We start from the raw sequence: 19,597 nt of genomic DNA on the forward strand, positions 1-19,597 counted from the left end.
GTCTTTAGTGTGCTAATGATTCTGACTTATAAATCTAGCTATTTATGTTATGTTTGATATTGGTGATGTGCATATGCATGGTTGGTAATAAGTTGTTTAAGTTGTTTAATTAATGAATTAAGTCCGTTAACACCTCATGTTCGAATCTGGTGACGGTCTCGGGTACGGGGCGTTACAAAAACTGAGCAAAAACCGTACCTAGATGAGCACAAATAGCTTGGCCAAACCTTAAACTCTCCAATGGCTATTTTCTTTCTCTAATTTCAGTGATGAAGAGATAATGGAAGAAGATGATACAATTTGTTTAATTAAAATTAACCTTATTTACAAATTTACTATATTAACCTGTAATAAAACATTAAAAACCCACCTATAACATGTCCAAGATTGTCCACTTACATTATGAATAGACTAATTACATATTAAGGATTCTATATTAATAAACCATAGCTATTTAATACTTTTAAACAATAGAACTTAACTTTTACGCTTATGCAATTTAGTCCTTTTTATTGAATTGAGCATTTAAACGGTAAAATTTCTTAACAAAAATTTTTACATAATTAATCTATCATGTTGTAGACCTTATTAAAATAATAAAATAAATATTTTGACTTCAGATTTGTGGTCCTGAATCCACAGTTCTAATTTGACCTAAAAATAGGTTGTTACAACTCTCCCTCCTTAGGGATTTTCATATCCGAAAATCTTACCGGTGAAAAGGTTAGGGTACTATTTTTGCATAACTTGCTCGGGTTCCCAAGTAGCTTCCTCAATCCCGTGCTTATGCCAAAGGACCTTCACTAGAGCTATATGTTTATTTCTCAATTCTTTGATTTCATGAGCTAAAATTTGGATCAGTTTTTTGTTATACAACATATCGGTTTGAATTTCCACATCTATCGGAGAGATCACATGTGACGGATCGGATCTATAATGACGTAGCATAAAAATGTGAAAAACATTATGGATCATTTCAAGTTCCAATGGTAAAGCTAGTCAATATGCTACAGGCCCTAGTCTCTCGATAATTTCATACGGCCCGATGAAACGCGGACTCAAATTTCCTTTACGGCCAAATCGAAGAACCTTTCTCCATGGTGATACCTTTAAACACACTCAGTCCCAGACTTGAAATTCAATCTCTCTACGCTTCAAATCTGCATAGGATTTCTGTCGATCTGAAGCTGCATTTAAACTGTCGCGAATCATTTTCACTTTTTCTGTAATTTCTTCAATCAATTCAACCCTGTGAATATTTTCTCACTCAATTTAGTCCAGTATAACGGAGTTCGACATTTGCAACCATACAAAGCTTCATAGGTGCCATCTTTATACTCATTTGGAAACCGTTGTTGTATGCAAATTCAATCAATGGTAAGTATTTTTCCCAACTGCCTTCAAACTCTAAAATACAACATCTCAACATGTCTTCGAGAATTTAAATAACTCTCTCGATTTCACCGTCAGTTTAAGGATGTAAAGCAGTATTGAAATTCAAATTTGTTCCTAGAGCCTCTTCCAACTTCTTCCAGAATCGCGACGTAACTCTCAGATCTCTATCAGAAATAATAGATAGTGGCACAAAGTGTAATCGAAAAATCTCAGAAATGTACAATTCTACCAATTTATCAAGTGAGTAATCTGTACATACTGGTATGAAATGAGCAGATTTCGTTAGTCGATCAACGACAACCTAGATAGCATCTTTCTCTTTTGGAGTTGGAGGCAATCCTGACACAAAATCCATTGAAACTCTATCATATTTCCACTCAGGAATCATTACAGGCTGCAATAAACCCAATGGTACTTGATGTTCAGATTTAACTTGCTAGCATATCAAACATTTTGATACAAACTCTAATATATCCCGTTTCATACCCGACCACCAATACAGCTGTTTCAAATCGTTATACATCTTTGTACTACCCGGATGAACAGAAAAATGACTATTGTGTGCTTCATGCAGAATTTTCTGAACAAGCTCTGTATTTTTCGATACACAAATTCTATTTCGAAACATTAAACAATAATTAGTTCCAATATGAAATTCTGAATCAGAAATAGACTCACATTGAACTTGTTTAGCTTGCACTTCATAGTCATCTTTTTGAGCTTCACAGATTTGTTGAAGAAACACCAGTTTAGCTTTTAGTTCAGCTAAAATAAACCCATCATCAGAAATCATCAACTGGGTGTTCATTGCTCGTAATGCAAATAAAGATTTTTGACTCAGGGCATCGGCAACAACATTAGCTTTTCCTGGGTGATATTCAATCACAAAGTCATAATCTTTCAATAACTCGATCCATCTTCATTGCCGTAAATTCAAATCTTTCTGTGTCATTAGATATTTCAAGCTCTTGTGATCCATATAAATGTGGCATTTTTCACCATATAAGTAGTGTTGCCAAATCTTCAAAGCAAACACAATTGCTGCCAACTCTAAATCATGTGCCGGATAATTCTTTTCGTGCAGTTTTAACTATTGGGAAGCATAAGCTATAACTTCTCCATCTTGTATCAAAACACAACCCAATCTGTTTAACAATGCATCACTATAAATCGCGAACTGTTTACCCGATTCAGGTTGAACCAAAACTAGTGCCTCTGTTAACAGTGTTTTCAACTGTTTGAAACTTTGTTGATACTTTTTCGACCATTCAAACTTCACATCTTTTTGTAACATTCGTGTCATCGATGCCGCAATCATTTAGAATCCTTTCAGAATCTTTGGTAATAGCCCACTAAACCCAGAAAACTACAGACTTCAGACACATTTCTCAGATGTTTCCAATCAACAATAGCAGAAATCTTGCTCGGATCAACTCTAATACCATCAGCTGAAACCATATACCCCAGAAATCCAACCTCTTTGAGCCAAAACTCACATTTACTGAACCTTGCAAATAGCTGCTTATCACATAGAGTTTGTAACACAATTCTCAAATGTTCGGTATGTTTAGATTCATCTCGTGAATAGATCAGAATATCGTCAATAAAAACAACAACAAATCTATCGAAATACGGTCTGAATATCTGGTTCATCAAGTCCATAAAATTGGCAGGAGCATTAGTTAAACTGAAAGTCATAACAAGGAATTCATAATGTCCATACCTCGTTCTGAACGCGATTTTCAGTACATTTGACTCTTTCACTCGTAACTGATAATAACCCGATCTCAAATCAATCTTTGAAAATACTATAGCTCCTTTCAACTGATCAAATAAATCATCAATCCACAGTAGAGGATATTTGTTCCTTATAGTCACTTTATTCAACTGTCTGTAGTCAATACACATTCTCATCGAGCCATCTTTCTTTTTCACGAACAATACCGGTGCACCCCAAGGAGAATAACTCGGTTGTACAAAACCTTTGTCTGTCAATTCTTGCAACTGAGCTTTCAACTCTTTTAATTCTATTAGAGCCATTATGTATAGAGCTATAGATATTGGTGTTGTTCTCAGTACTAATTCAATGCCAAATTCAACTTTTCTGATCGGAGGTAAACCCAGTAATTCTTCTGGAAATAAATTCGAAAACTGAAACAATATGTACATATTCAATATTTGATTCAAACAGTTTTGTATCCAATACATATGCAAAATATGCATCATAAACCTTTTTCAAATATTTCTGAGCTAATATAGATGATATCACAATAGGTAATTCATTCGAATCATCATACTAAATCCGAAGAATCTCATCATTTTGACATTTTAATTTCATAGTCTTAAGTCTACAATTCACAACCGCATCATGTATAGTCAACCAATCCATACCCAGAATCACATCAAATTCATCGAATGGTAGAAGCATTAAGTAGCCCAAAAATAGTAACCCCAGATCATCAGAGGGCAATTCTTACAAATTTTTTCAACTAAAATATATTTGCCTAAGAGGTTCAATACTTTAATTACTAATTCTATAGACTCGACATGTAAACTCTTTTTAAACACTAAGTTCATACAGATATATGAATGAGTTGATCCAGTATCTATCAACGCAGCTATATCAGTATCAAAAAGAGAAAAAGTACTAGCAATAACATCTGGTGATGATGCCTACTCTCGTGCATGAATAGCGTGAGCTCTGGAAGGTGCTCATGCCTCAGATCTCATAGTCGAATCTCTTGTAGCACCTCTGTTACCACTCACATTTCCAGTATTTTGGGGTGATCTCCCTCTAGAAGTCGTGTTACTAACTCTCACTAGTTGTTCTCTCTCAGTAGAAAACTTTTCTGAGCAGTCCCGAAAAAAATGATCAAGAGATCCAAATTTAAATCAAGCTCGTTCACCAGTTTACATTCACCATAATGTCTCTTATAGCAATGTTTACATTCTGGTCTAGCATTTCTAACACTTCCCACACTGGCAACAGATGTCGCCTGAGGCTTACAACTGAATTGTCTCGCATCTCTGTCTCTAATTGAAGTCCCCGCAGAAGTCATAGAACGAGAATGATAGTCTCTAAATTTATTTGATGCTGACTGATGTGATTTGCTCGCAAATCTCTTTCTAGAATCTCTAGCCATAGAATCGGCTTTTCTTTTCTCTTTGCAAAGCTCTTTGGCTTTACAAGCTCAATCGAACAAAACAACAAACTCTTTCATCTTAAGAATTTTGACTAACACTCTCATTTCTTCATTCAATTCTTCCTCGAATCTTTTACACGTTATAGCTTCAGAAGAGACGCATTACGAGCATATTTGCTAAGTCGTACAAACTCTCTTTCATATTCTGTGACTAACATACGACTTTTTTCAATTTAATGAATTCTTTTCTTTTCTGATCGATGAATCTTTGGTTCATGTATTTCTTTCTAAATTCAACTTGAAAGAAATCCGAAGTAACTCTTTCTTGCGGAATTACGGATATCAAGGTATTCCACCACTGATACGCAGTGTCTCTCAACAATAATACTACACATTTTAAACATTCTTTAGGTGTGCAAGATAATTCATCGAATACCTGAATAGTGTTCTTAAGCCAAAACTCGGCTCTCTCAAGATCATCACTAACAGTGGCTCTGAATTCCTCAGCTCCGTGTTTCCGTATCTTACCAACAGGTGGTTTATTTAATCATAGAGAATCAATACGTTGAGGAACTATAGGGACCAGATGGGGAACAAGCGAGGGTAAATGTTGCTAAATAACTGGGTTCGTACGAATGTACTGTGTTAACCACTCGTTTAATATCTGAAGGAAGGCTTCTTGTCACGGGTCTAGATTCTGTAGGTGTTGTCCTTTGATTGGGAGGTAGCACATTACTTTCTACGTCATCTGCTACAGCTCGTTTGGGATCTATTACTATATAAAAACACATTTGAAAATGTCAGGAGTCATCACACTATCACAGTTTTATATATGACATGTATAGCTAGACTCACATATGCTACGTTAGTCCTAGAATCGACTAAACCGTAGCTATGATACCAACAAATGTAACACCCCTAACCCGTAATCGTCACCGGAATAGGTTAAGAGGCATTACTAGACTTGTAACTCAATTCATAACAATCATTTATCCAAAAACATCTTATTACAGTCAATAACATTTATTCACATTCAATATGTACTTATATCGAGCATACAAAGCTTAAATCATGCATTCGAGACTAAATCGGTAACATATTAAACTCTCGAAAGCTAATACAAATTTCAAGATTTCAAGTATCACATGCCCGTGTGAATAGGCCATGTGCCTCATACCGCTAGTAGATACGTTCGTGTCTTAAACCGTGTGAAAATAGGGTATACATACTGACTTGTGTCACACGGCTGAGGACACGCCTGTGTGCCATGATTGTGAAAAAGCTAGAGAGGTTACTGACTTGGGTCACACACCCATGTGCCAGCCCGTGTGCCACACACGGCCAGTAGACACACCCGTGTGTCTATGCCGTGCCAAACCTATAGGGTATACTGACTTAATTTCGAAGGGGACCCCAAGGGACACATGACTGTACAGCATGATCGTGTTTCACACACGGCTGAGACACACGCCCATGTCCCTACTCGTGTGGACAAAAATAGGTTATTTGCAAAGTCATTTTGCCACTCTATAAACACAAGCATTCACAAACATAGATAATCTCATTTTTACAACCCAATATGTAGCCAAAATAACCATTTCAATACACATTATTAGCCATATCAAAACCTAACGATTTCATGCCCAAATACCAATTTAACATCATACATAATCCATTCATTTAAGAACTACATATCAAGTCTTCACTTGCATAATTTCATTACATCATTACCTTGCCAAAACATATCATAATTGAACAGTTATACATAACCAAATATGATACCAAAATAAGCCAAATCACATGGCTTAACACATATACAAAATATACCAAAACCATGATATTAACTAACTTAGTTATCATCTTTTAAACTAGCCTATACATGCCACATTTACATACATCCAAAGGTTTAGAAGTGCAAATAAAAAATTGGATAGTGTGATGTGCAACTCTGACTTGTCTGAAATGAGTGAGCTAACAAGCCTTTTAAAACACAGAAAAAGAAATAGAGTAAGCTTTATAGCTTAGTAAGCTCGTATAATTCGAAATTAAACTTACCATTTATACATAAGCAAAGCAACATTAAAAATGCCAACAATTCAATTAAGTATCACCTAATCACAAGTATACTTCACATGTTAGTCATTTTACAAATTCATGTAACCATCCCTTAATATAATACTTTGTATCATTCCAAATTCACATATCATATATAACATTAATAACACTTATAACCAGTAACTTATCTATATAAATAGTATTTAGGCTCGTTGAACCGATTAGAAATTCAAAGGATACTCGAGTGAACAGTGTCAGTAATTTGTCAATTCATTATCATAAATGCTCTTTCGAGCCATGATCGGTAAGCTCTTCCTGAGCTGATGAATAGTAAGCTCTAATGAGTTGAAACGGTAAGCTCTATCAAGCTAAAAAGTAAGCTCTATTGATATGAAACGGTAAGATCTAGTGAGCTAAAAATAGTAAGCTCTTACGAGCTGATATATCGGAAAACTCATGCGAGTTGTGGCGAGTCCGCAACAAATGCAGGAGCTCCACCAAAACAGTAATTCCAGTAACATCCCACTCATATCCAATGAATCTATATAGTTCTAACAGGACGCAGTAACAAATACATTATATCAATAAGGAATTTGTACTTCAAATATTACCATCATAAACATTCATTTTTATAATTACAAGTATATAAAAGTTTGATTTTAATTATACGAACTTACCTCGTACCCTCAAATAAAACTATCGGCTATTCGTCCACTTTTCATTTTCCCTGATCTAGTTCCGCTATTTGGTTATCATGATCTATATAATATATCAAATTAACTCATTCAAACTTTCAATCAATTCAATTTAGCCTAAAACATTCATTTTGGCTAAATTACAAATTTAGCCTAGACTTTTGACTATTTTGTAATCTAGTCCTTAATACATAAAAATGTAAAATTACACAATTAGGCCATAACCCATGGTAGAAGAATTTCATAGGGACTCCTAATAGCCAATTTCTTTCATTATTTCGCACATTTAACTACCACATTTTACATTTTCACAATTTAATCCCTATTTGACATTTTTATCAAAAATCACTTTATAAAACTTGTAAAACTATCATGAAGCTTCCATAATCTATCATTAAACATCAACGAACTCAAATGTTCAACCATGGCATCATTCAAAATCTATAAAAATTTCAAAAACGAAGGTATGGGCTAACTAGATTAAGTTGCAATGAGCTCAAAAACATAAAAATCATTAAAAACTGAGCAAAAATCCCACCTAGATGAGCACAAATAGCTTGGCCAAACCTTAAACTCTCCAATGACTATTTTCTTTCTCTAATTTTAGTGATGAAGAGATAAAGAAGATGATACAATTTGTTTACTTAAAATTAACCTTATTTACTAATTTACTATATTAACCTTTAATAAAACATTAAAAACCCACCTATAACATGTCCAAGATTGTTCACTTACATTATGAATGGACTAATTACATATTAAGGACTCCCATATTAATAAACCATAGCTATTTAATACTTTTAAACAAAAGAACTTAACTTTTACACGTTACGCGATTTAGTCCTTTTTACCGAATTAAGCATTTAAACGGTAAAATTTTTTATCGAAAATTTCACATAATTATTCTATCATGTTGTAGATCTTATTAAAATAATAAAATAAATGTTTTGACTTTAGATTTGTGATCCCAAAACCACAGTTCTGATTTGACCTAAAAACGAGCTGTTACAATACACATAACTAACCATTCAACATTTACAAGCCAAATCAAATGGCTAAATTCATTACTAACATATATACATTGCAGTAAAATTGACTTTTAGCGGCGTTTTTTAAGGTCTTTTAGCGACGCATTTAAGCGCAGCTAAAACTATTCGCGGCGTTTTTACAAGCGCCGAAAAAACGCCGCTATAGAGGGCGCCACTAAAGTTTGTGACGTTTATTTAAAAAAAATGCCGCTAAAGGTCATGACCTTTAGCGGCGCTTTTCCCACAAACGACCTTTAGCGGCACTTTATCCAAAAATGCCACTAAAGGTAATGAAATTTTAAAAAAATATATTAAAAAGTCGTGAAAAATATAAAAATTTTAAAATTCATTATCAAAATATTGAGAAGAACAATATCCATGATATAAATATAAAAATTTTTTATTAAAATTTTAACTAAAAATATTAAAATAAAAATAAAAATTTAGAATCAAAACTAAAATAAATAATAAAAATTAGATTGAATATAAAGATATCAATGAAATAAGGACTTAAATCATAACCATGTAAAATATAAGATATTATCATCAAGATTTACATCCTCATCTTGCTCAAATTTTGGTGGTTTGTACCCTTTCTTGAACCATTCATCTTGTAGAATTTCAAGAATAGTTATACGCTGCCAAAAAGAACATGCAGAATTTCAACCAAAATGCACGCGCTAAACCTTATACTGTGATCAAATATTGCATGTAGTCACAAATTTTCATAGGATGAATTGAATTTGAAACTTACCTAAGAGGGTTTGATCAAGAATACGCTTAATCAAATTCCTAGCACCAGATGAAAACCATGATGGACAGCTGAAAGAAGCCTCCCAGATCTAAAATTTATCAAGGTACAAACAATTTTAATGAAGTTCTCATCTAAAAAGACTGGCCAAATCTGTAGGGTACTTACTTTCTTATACAAGCCTATAAGGCTTGGCTCATCAAAAGGCAAATAACCAGCCATGAGAACAAAGAGAATAACTCCGCAAGACCAAATATCAGATGATGTACCATCATAACCTTTATCTTTGAGCACCTGAAAATAAAAATATCAGATACCAGAATGAAAAGGCAAAAAAAAAAAAAAGAAGAGTTGCAGCAATACAGCTAATTATTTTCTGAGTTCATGAGTGAAAACCTCCGAAGCAACATAATTTGGAGTCCCGCAAGCAGTGTGAAGCAACCCATCCTAATACATTTTCAACGTGTCAAAGAAAATAAAAGATTACACTACTAGACATGGAGCTTTCTATCTTTTCCTCCATTATTGATAGTTAACATTTATAAGATGTTACTGCCAACTAAATGCCTTGACCATCTGTTTCAACCATTTTCCCATACAAATTATTGGTTTATAAATGGATTTTACCGTTTCACCATACGAATTCCATCATATCTTCTTAATATGGAAATTTTACCATTTTCGCCATACAAATTATTGTTTGAGATGTTCATATCATGCTGTATTTTAATCGTTTTTCTTATATATCGTATCCAAAATTATCAAATATAATGTTTACTACAATGTTAAATTAGACTACCTATAATATTAACTCTGAAATTCATGATGACTACAAAATTCCGTTTCGCGGTCCAGAACTGACAGAACATGTCACAGAGCACTGAACAGTGGAAAAGAAAGAAGGAAAGAAATACGTTTTCTACTAATTTTCTTCCTATCAGGCCATGGTGGATGGTTTAGACAAACTGGAGGTTACCTTGTGTCTGCGCATTAGATTTGGCGACCTTTTCTCTCCACCCTTTCTGACGAGCTCTTATTTCCCACATTGCTGTCAATAAAGTTGACACCTAAATGAAAGCGATAGCAGCAACAATGGTGAAAAAACCCAGGAAAGAGGGCTTTTGTCATGCTAAAATTAGAGGTGATCTAAAAGGCATAGAAAAACAAATGTAAAATTTCTTTTTATTAAGTTACTTAGTCCCATATTCCAATAAATACATCCATCCATGACAAAGAAACAGGAAACTGACCTGTAAAGGAAGCATTGCTCAGTCCTGCATTAATTAAAGATAGAAGTAAAAAGAAGCATACATCTTAAACTAAAAACAGAGATGAAAAGGCAATAAGGAATGAAACAGTGATTCTCTAACCACTAACATCTATCGTTTCCAATAAGGAATGAAACAGTGATTCTCTAAAGGTGAAACCGAAAACCATGACAAAAACACACTGAAAATAGAAGTAAAAAGAAGCATACATCTTAAACTAAAAACAGAGATGAAAAGGCAAAGACAAAGGATTTATAAAGCAGAAAAAAAATCACAAAAATACCCACTGATATACAAGTAAAAAAGCATCAACCAATAAGCAAATTTTTCTTCTAACTTATTATAATCAATAATATCTCACTGCTCAATATAGTAGCAAACCCCATGACCCATTGGTTTGGCCCATAGAAATACTAAGAACCACCAAAACAGTGAGTAGCATATTTTATAAAAAACAAATATAGATAATCTCATATAAGATTTACAAGTTTAGTTGATTTAAAAGTTCAACTGAAGATGTAACAATACAGAATCATTAGTCATTCACACTTTATTTGCTAAATTATAGTAGATATATAGATAATAGCATTAACCAAACCATCATTATCATTTGGGACATTCTCAAATCATCAAAACTAGTTTCAACCACCTAAGGTCAGTAATGTTAGTTCCATTTTAGTCTACGTAGGCAAGGCAGAAGAAAAAAAGGAGGAAACTGCTAAAAGGAATTTATGACTGATTATCGGGACATATTAATCTATAAGCTTCTTTAGCTTCCACAAGATCTCTACTTGCCTCATCATGGGCAAATTCATCAGCCCAAGAAGCACCTACAGTGTACTATTGCTGATATTCTGTTGCCCGGTTCTCTGATCCTGGTTTGACCTGATTATCATCAATGATAAGTTCGCCACTACTCATCTTGGATACAAATTGAAGAAATTTTGAATTCTGCATGCCCCAAAACATACAGCACATAAGTGCATATATTAACTCATGCATAGTAACAATTATATCATTAAGAGCTATCTTTGACACATTGCAAGTATTCAGCCAAACAGTTTTAAATAACCCAAAACTTAGGATCACCATTTTGAGAGAGTGTATGTGCAAGCATCTTAGTTTGCTGAATTGCAACCAAACTTTCTATATTTCCCCCTCTCATTTGATCTACAGATGTTAACTGAGCTTGTTCCTGTATGTTTTAGCTCATTATTTGTGTTATGCAAGAAAAGCAGGCTAAAAGGTGACATGCATGTAAAGACTACTTAAAGCACGAGATAGTAGCAGAAAGAAAAGGAAAGATAAAGCCAAATTGGAAGGTATATCCATCTGCAATAGCACAAGGAGTTAGATACAGTTCCCTGGTAAAAACACATTAGCATGTCCTTTCAAATTTGCACATAATGCATTCATAGAGAAACCTACATATCAAATAAAGCAGTGATAAATAAATATATCTGAAACAAAAAAATAAAGATGAACAGGCAACGTCAAAGGATTTATAAAGAAGAAAACAAAAAAATCATAACAAAAACCAACTGAAATACAAGTAATAATGAATAGATCTAAAACTAAAACAAAATGAAATGGCAAAGAAAAAGACAAAGTATAATTGATGATTCATACCTCAAAGCAGTTCCAATGAAGCAGAGAATTTCAAAAAATCACAAAAACCAGAAACGGCAGAGAAAACCTAGTGTAGCGTCTTTCTGTGTTTTTTTTTGGCATTCAGTGACCCAAAACTAGAAAAAAATGAGAGGAAAAAATTCAAAACAGACACAGAGAGAGAGAGAGGGAGTCGGCGAATAAATGAGGTACCATGGATAGAAGAGATAGACTTGAGGATTGAAATTTCGAATAATGAAGGAAACTGACCTTTGATCGGAGGTAAGACGCCCGAAGGTGTTGATGGCGCGGAAGTGTCTAGGGTTTGTTATGAAAGGAGAAGAAAGGGAAAGAGAATAAAGAAAACGAAAGAGAGGATTAACAGAGATCAAAGAATGGAAAAACAATAGAGAATAAAAGGGGAAATAAATAAAGGAAAATAAATTGCACGCTTTACTCCCAAATCCGTAAGCGCACGATCGATTATAACTCAATTTTTTGTGGCGTTTTTAAAACGCCACTATTGATTAATTTTAATTTTTTAAGTTTTTCATTTTTTAATTTTTAAGTTTCTCATTTTTAATTTTATTTTTTAATTTTATTTTTTAATTTTATTTTTTAATTTTTTAATTTTTTAATTTTAATTTTTTGAGTTTATTTTTTATTTCGGTTAAATGTGTAATTGTAGACGTGAAATTCTAATTGTGGTTTAAATGTATAGTTAAAACTTTAATTTTGATTTAATCATACACATTTAAAAAAATAAATACATCAATATATTTTTATATTGAATAAATATAAATATTTATGTATCCATGCAATATATAAATATAAAATGATGTTATATCAATAATTGTGTAAAAGAAAATGAAAAAACGTGGAGACACAAATGAGTGCAGAGAATTTTCGTTCGTATAAATAAATATATATCTTAATTAATCAGTATAGATAAATATTAAAATAGTATAAACAAAAAACTATTAATAAAATTTAAAGGTAAACTTATCATTTAAAATATTTTTCACAAAATATCCCTTCAATCCATTAAACAATATAACACCTTATTAATATATAAAAAAATATTTTTTTATCAAAATCAAGATATCTATTATTGATAACAATAATTAATTATAGGGTTTAGGATTTAATTATTGAATATGATTCACTTGAGATTAACATACTATATACCCATGGCCATTAAACCTTAAACCATAAAACCCTAAACTATAGACCTTAAACCTTAAATATTAAACCGTAAACCAAAAAATAAATTTAATCAATATTAAGTATTGCTTCCATAATTTATTATGAACATAAGCTTTTACATTAATATATATGTATATACACATCAACATCCATGTGATGTTTTTTGGGGTTTAGGGTTTTAAAAGTTATAGTTTATTGTTTAGGGTTTTTAGGGTTTAAAGGTTTAGTATTTTAGGGGTTATAGATTAGTATTCATGATTTTTTTGGTGTTTAGGGGTTTTAGGGGTTATATGACTTTTAGCAGTGTTTTACTAGAAGCGCCGCTATTGCTCCGACTTTTAGCGGCGTTTTACTAGAAGCGCCACTATTGCTTCGACTTTTAGTGGCGTTTTACCAGAAGCGCCGCTATTGCTCCGACTTTTAGCGGCGTTTTACCAGAAGTGCCGCTATTGCTCCGACTTTTCGCGGTGTTTTACCAGAAGCGCCGCTATTGCTCTGACTTTTAGTGGCGTTTTAACAAAAAATGCCGCTATTGCTCTGTTTTTGGCTGCGTTTTACCAAAAATGCCGCTATTGCTCTATGTTTTACAATTTTTACGGCGTTTTTTTATAAAACACCGCTAAAAACGCCGCTAAAACCCTATTTTCCTGTAGTGATACAAAAATAATCATAACTCCTATACATGCCATATAACCAAATACATATGTTCAAAAGTACCAAAGTGATAGCTTGATAGAATGATGCAATCTCCAAAGACTCCCAAATCTGAGCAAGCTTCGATAAAACTATAAAACACGAAAAAGTAAACAGAGTAAGCTATAAAGCTTAATCAGTTCGTATAGTAATAACTTCAACTTACCATATATACACAATTTAAACAATTAAACAAATCATAATATAACTTATATCGATCCACAAACCTATAACATATTCTTTCACAAGGTTAGATATGAATTTTATAAGTTTCTTAGATTCAATGCTTGTATGGTTCATATACATACCTGTATCAAATTGTATCAATCTCATTATCATCCATATCCTTAATATACCTGTTGAACCATTTGGAATAATATCGGATACTCGAGAATCTCGCACCCTAAGTGCCAAATACATAGCTGAAGCTATCTCAATCTCATATAAAGCTCACTCTCCAGTTATCAACAGGTCATCTCACACAAGATGACGGTCGTGACATAGCTACACGGTGCAGCTCACACAAGCTGACGAGAATCCGTGACACATGCTGGATAACTCAGTCACCGGTAGGACGTACAGACCAGCACCCAAAACACATAACCCCTAATGGTAAAACATCAATGGAAAAACCCTAAACCTTTAACAGTTTTGCAAATTAGTCCCTGGGGTAGCTAGATTAAGTTACAACGACTCCAATAACACAGAAATCATTAAAAACCGAGTCAAAAATTACTTACATGCAAGGATGAACCCTAGCCAAAATTTCAAGCTACAAACATGATGTTTCAAATTCTTTTTTTTTGGTGGAAGAAGATGGACTAAAAGTTGGTATCTTTGGTTTTCTTTAGTTTTCTTAATTTATTTTATTAAATTACACTTTTAACCTTGGTTATAAAACATTAAAATCACTTAATACATGCCCAAAAATGTCCACTAACTTTAAAAATGAGATAATTACCACATAAGGACCTCTTTTTTAAGGTTCCATGGCTATTAGACACCTTTAGCTAATGGAACTCAACTTTTACATTTTATGCGATTTAGTCCTTTTTATCAAATTGAGCATTCAAATGATAAAATTTCTTAACGGAATTTTCACACAATCATTCTATCATGCTGTAGACATTAAAATAGAAATAAAATAATTATTTTTGCCTAAAATTTATGGTTCTGAAACCACTTTAGCAATTTAACTAAAAACGGGTTGTTACAATTCTCCTCCTTAAAAAATTTTCGTCCCCAAAAATCTTACCAGAAAATAGGTTAGGGTACTATTTTCTCATAGCTTCCTCAGCTTCCCACGTAGCTTCTTCAACATCGTGACGTTGCCACAAAACTTCATCAAAGCTATGCTTCTGTTTCATAACTCTTTGATATCTCGAGCCAGAATTCTGATTGGTTCTTCGTTATACGTCATATCAGGCTGAATTTCAATTTTTGCCAGAAAAATTACGTCTGATGGATCTGATTTACATTGGCATAACATTGACACATGAAATACATTGTGGATCTTTTCTAACTCTGACGGTAAAGCTAGTTGATATGCCACTGGCCCTCTTCTCTTGATAATCTCATATGGCCCGATAAATCGTGGACTCAATTTTTCTTTGCGACAAAAACGTAGAATTTTCTTCCACGGAGATACTTTCAAAAATACTTTGTCACTGATTTGAAATTCAATGTCTTTACGTTTCAAATCCGCATACGATTTCTGTCGATCTGAAGCAGCTTTCAAACTGTCATGGATTACTTTCAGTTTCTCTTCAGTCTCTCTGATCTAATCAACCCCGTGTATTTTTTCTCACAAAGTTCAGTCTAGTACAGAGGGGTTCAAACTTTACGACCATACAAAGCTTCATACAATGGCATATTTATACTCGATTGAAAACTATTGTTATATGCAAATTCAACCAACGGTAAATATTTTTCCTAGTTGATTTCAAACTCTAAAACACAGCAACAAAGCATATCTTCGAGAATCTGAATTACTATCTCAGACTGACCATCGGTTTTAGGATGAAATGCAGTACTAAATTGAAATCAAGTACCTAAACCGTCTTGTAAATTCTTCCAAAATCGCGATTTAAACCTCATATATCTATCCGAAATAATAGAAATTGGCACCCCGTACAATCTAACAATCTCAAATATGTACAATTCACTAATCTATCAAGCAAAAAATTTGTATGTACTGGGTTGAAATATGCAGATTTCGTCAATCTATCAACAACAACCCAGATAACATCTTTCCTTTTCAGAGATAGGGTAATCCCGATATGAAATCCATCGTAACTCTATCCCATTTCCACTTTGGTATCATTACTAACTGTAGTAGTCCCGAAGGCACTTGATGTTCGTCTTTGACTTATTGAAAAACCAAACATCTCGACACAAACTCTGAAATGTCTCGTTTCATGCCCGACCACCAATATAACTATTTCAAATCATTGTACACTTTAGTACTCCCCGGATGAACAGATAAACAACCACTGTGAGCTTCGTGTAGAATTTTCTGAATAAGCTCGAAATTTCTCGGTACAAAAATTCTATCTTGGAACATTAAACAATCATCAGATCCAATTTCATAGTCTAATCAATAGTAGACTCACATTGTACTCTTTTAGCTTGTAATTCACTGTCACACTTCTGAGCTTCACAAATTTGTTGAAGAAATACTAGTTTAGCTTTTAACTCAGCTAAAACCGAACCATCATCAGAAAAAGTTAACTGTGTGATCATCATTCTCAAAAAAAAAAAACAAAGATTTTCTACTCAAAACATCCGCGACTACATTCGCTTTCCCCGGATGATAATCAGTTACTAATACATAGTCTTTCAACAACTCGAGACATCTTCGCTGCCACAAATTCAAATATTTCTAAGACATTAAATACTTCAAGCTCTTGTGATCGGTAAAGATATGACACTTCTCACTGAATAAATGATGTTGCCAAATTTTCAATGCAAATACAATAGTGGCCAACTCTAAATCGTGCATTGAATAAATCTTTTTATGCGGTTTTAACTGTCTCGAAGCATAAGCTATCACTTTTCCCTCTTGCATCAAAACACATCCCAAACCATTAATTATACGTCACTAAAAATCACAAACTCTTTACCCGACTCAGGTTGAACCAAAACTGATGCTTCAGTTAACTGTGCTTTCAATTGCTCAAAACTTTGTTGTCATTTCTTAGACCATTTGAACTTCACATCTTTCTGTAATAATTGATTCATCGGTGTAGCAATCATTAAAAAACCTTTTACAAAACGTTGCTAATAGCCAGCTAATGTGACACCCCTAATTTGACCCTAGTCGGGAAGTGGTTTCGGGACCGCTAAACCGAGTTGCAGAAATAATTGAATATAATATTTTATGTCTAAAATATGTGATCATGCATGTGTGAAATTTGAATGCTTTGATTTTTGTCAATTTGAATGTGTTTCTAAATAAAAAGGACTTATGTGAGAAGCTTTGAATATATGTGTGGCTTATTTTAAGTGATTAATTATTGAATGATGCAAATAAGTGGGTTTGCATGCCAATTTGCCACTTTTAATGCTAGTGGCTGGCCAAGCTTATAAGTATGGGCATTATATGCATGGGTTAATATTATTATATTTATTAGTGGTGAGAAATATGTAATAAAAAAAATGTATTAGATGAATTAAAGATGAATAAAAGAGTATGGGTAATAAAAATAATGTGTTAGTGGGAGGAGAAACCAAAGTTGGTTTATTCCTCCATTGCCGTAGCTAGGAAAGGGTGGAGAAGAAATTTCCTTTTGTTGTTAAAATTTTCAGCTAAGGAGATTGCTAGATCAAGGTATGTACAATGCTACTCTTGGAAATTCATGCATAAATTGAATGGTTAGTTTGAATTCTACCTATTTCATGGCTCAAATTTTTGTTATTTTGGAAGATTGAAATTCGGCCAAGGAGCTTGAAATTCTTAGTAGTTGTTTTGATGTCATTAGCATGGAAATTTATGTTGGATGTGTTGAATTTGCTAGTTGTTTTGGCTTGGAAGTTAAGGTTTAGTGTTTGATTATGTGATTGCCGAATGTGTGGATAGTTGAAGGAAAATTTGTTAAAATGCTTAGTAAATGGATATTTGGTTAATATTGTGTATATTAATTACTTAAAATATAAACTTTAAATGAGTACTAAAGGTTGTATATAAATTCGGCCTTGGGAGAAATGTTAGTATAAAAATGCTTGAAAGTTAAATAGGTGATTGCTTTAATGACCAAATGTGCCAAAGAATAATGCATGATCTAGTTGACCAATATGTGTTAAGGGAACATGAATAAATATATTTCGATGAGCTATACATTCGGTTATAGTATGAAATGCAATGTTAATACATAGTTGCTAGTATGTATATGTGTGCTGGCCGAATTTGAACTTGAATAATGATTTGAGCACGATGTATTGTATTGAGAATAGGCTTAAGTGAAATTGTGATGAAATTGATTGGTGATATACATGGTTAAATAATATGTAATGCATTAGTTAGTAAAATGTATGCCATTTATGTGTGGTATTAAGTATATAATCGGCCTAAACATAGACATGCATATTCGGCCATAGGAAGAAGATTGGTGTTGCATGTATTCGGTTAGAGGCAAGCACATTGATGCTTTTGTCTTGGCTTAGAAAATTCGGCCAAGGGGGAATATTAGCTAAAATGTTGAGTTTGATTCATGATTCCATATATATATGTGACTCTAATGCCTAAAGTATATATGGGCTAAGTACCTTGAGGTTTTCTTTTGATGTTCGAATGAATTGTATTAAATTGCTTGATGTGATTAAAAATGCATATGACCATTGTGTAGTTGAGCTAGAAGGTGGCCATATGACCAATCAAACTCCTTGTCATATTCGGCCATAAGCTAGCATAATGAGACTTCAATAAGTTAAATTTGTTTGAATTAGCTCAAGAGCTTAGAGGACCACAGTTGGATAAGGGAAAGGAAAAAGTGATCGAATAGCCGCCGAAATTGTTCGACCACATCCGAGGTAAGTTTTAAGCGATTAAACATTGAGTAAATTCAATTATAATAGGACATGATGAGTTGATTTAATAAGATATGATGTGGCCATGATATGTTCTAAGCTCAAATGGTAAGTTCTTAAGTGTTTGAGCTTGGGAATTCAAGGGTAATTTGAAATAGTCTGCTTAGGACAGCAGCAGTAACGTGACTTTAGAAAATCACCATAAATTTATGGATTTGAATTAGAGGCTGAATGAGACATGAAATTAAAGCTTAATGAGTATAGTTTCTTATAAAAGAAACCGTGTAAGCAAAGGAATTTCCGATAATGAGATACTTAAAGTTGTGTGAGACAGCGCAGAATGACACTGTAATCCTCTGTTCTGTATTTAGAAAATCATTATAAATTGTACAAAAATGGTTATAAGATAAAATTTATATGCTTAGACTCCTTAATGAGTCTAGTTTCAAATGAAATCAAATACAACACATTTTGAATTCAGTAAAATGAGAAATTTGATTCGTAGTGAAGAGTGGTCAGATTAGTCAAACAGTGAAACAGGGGAAACTTTAAGAAAAATCTGGTATTGATTGGCCAAACCTAAAATTCTGTAAATTTTATGGATGGAAGATATACGAGTCTATATTCAGGAAAAATTAACAGAAAGTGATTTGGACTTTTGTAGCTCCAGTTATAAATAATTTAGTGACTATTGCTCAGGAAAAACAGCTTGTGCTGAATTTGAGATTAT

The 19,597-nt window shown here is 33.2% G+C and overlaps 1 protein-coding gene across 13 annotated transcripts; it reads right to left on the bottom strand.

The window, feature by feature from the left end:
* Positions 1-8,772: 8,772 nt before the first annotated feature.
* On the bottom strand, positions 8,773-12,404 carry LOC107962169 (CBL-interacting serine/threonine-protein kinase 9). 13 transcript variants are annotated; one of them, XM_041083902.1, is made up of 9 exons: positions 12,214-12,385; positions 11,965-12,080; positions 11,131-11,286; positions 10,318-10,341; positions 10,044-10,134; positions 9,464-9,514; positions 9,236-9,361; positions 9,071-9,158; positions 8,773-8,954 (listed from the first exon to the last, which is right to left on the bottom strand). In XM_041083902.1, the coding sequence occupies exons 5-9, from the start codon at positions 10,056-10,058 to the stop codon at positions 8,938-8,940; spliced, it is 297 nt and encodes a 98-aa protein (XP_040939836.1). In that variant the 5' UTR covers positions 10,059-10,134; positions 10,318-10,341; positions 11,131-11,286; positions 11,965-12,080; positions 12,214-12,385; the 3' UTR covers positions 8,773-8,937. The 13 variants fall into 13 exon arrangements, 11 of the variants coding, with proteins under 11 accessions (XP_040939836.1, XP_040939837.1, XP_016753935.1 ...); XM_041083903.1 differs by lacking the exon at positions 10,318-10,341 and adding an exon at positions 11,425-11,530; XM_016898446.2 differs by adding an exon at positions 11,425-11,530 and having other exon boundaries at positions 10,318-11,286.
* Positions 12,405-19,597: the final 7,193 nt, after the last annotated feature.

This window comes from Gossypium hirsutum, chromosome A12 (genome assembly GCF_007990345.1).
Source record: "Gossypium hirsutum isolate 1008001.06 chromosome A12, Gossypium_hirsutum_v2.1, whole genome shotgun sequence".
In the NCBI taxonomy this organism is placed as follows: Eukaryota; Viridiplantae; Streptophyta; class Magnoliopsida; order Malvales; family Malvaceae; genus Gossypium; species Gossypium hirsutum.

Excerpts from the sequence above, each read along its gene's own strand:
- LOC107962169 (XM_041083904.1), bottom strand. Across the intron at positions 9,362-9,463 it reads CAAATTATGTTGCTTCGGAG|GTGCTCAAAGATAAAGGTTA; the intron begins GTTTTCACTCAT and ends TTTTATTTTCAG. Across the intron at positions 9,159-9,235 it reads TTATAGGCTTGTATAAGAAA|ATCTGGGAGGCTTCTTTCAG; the intron begins GTAAGTACCCTA and ends GATAAATTTTAG.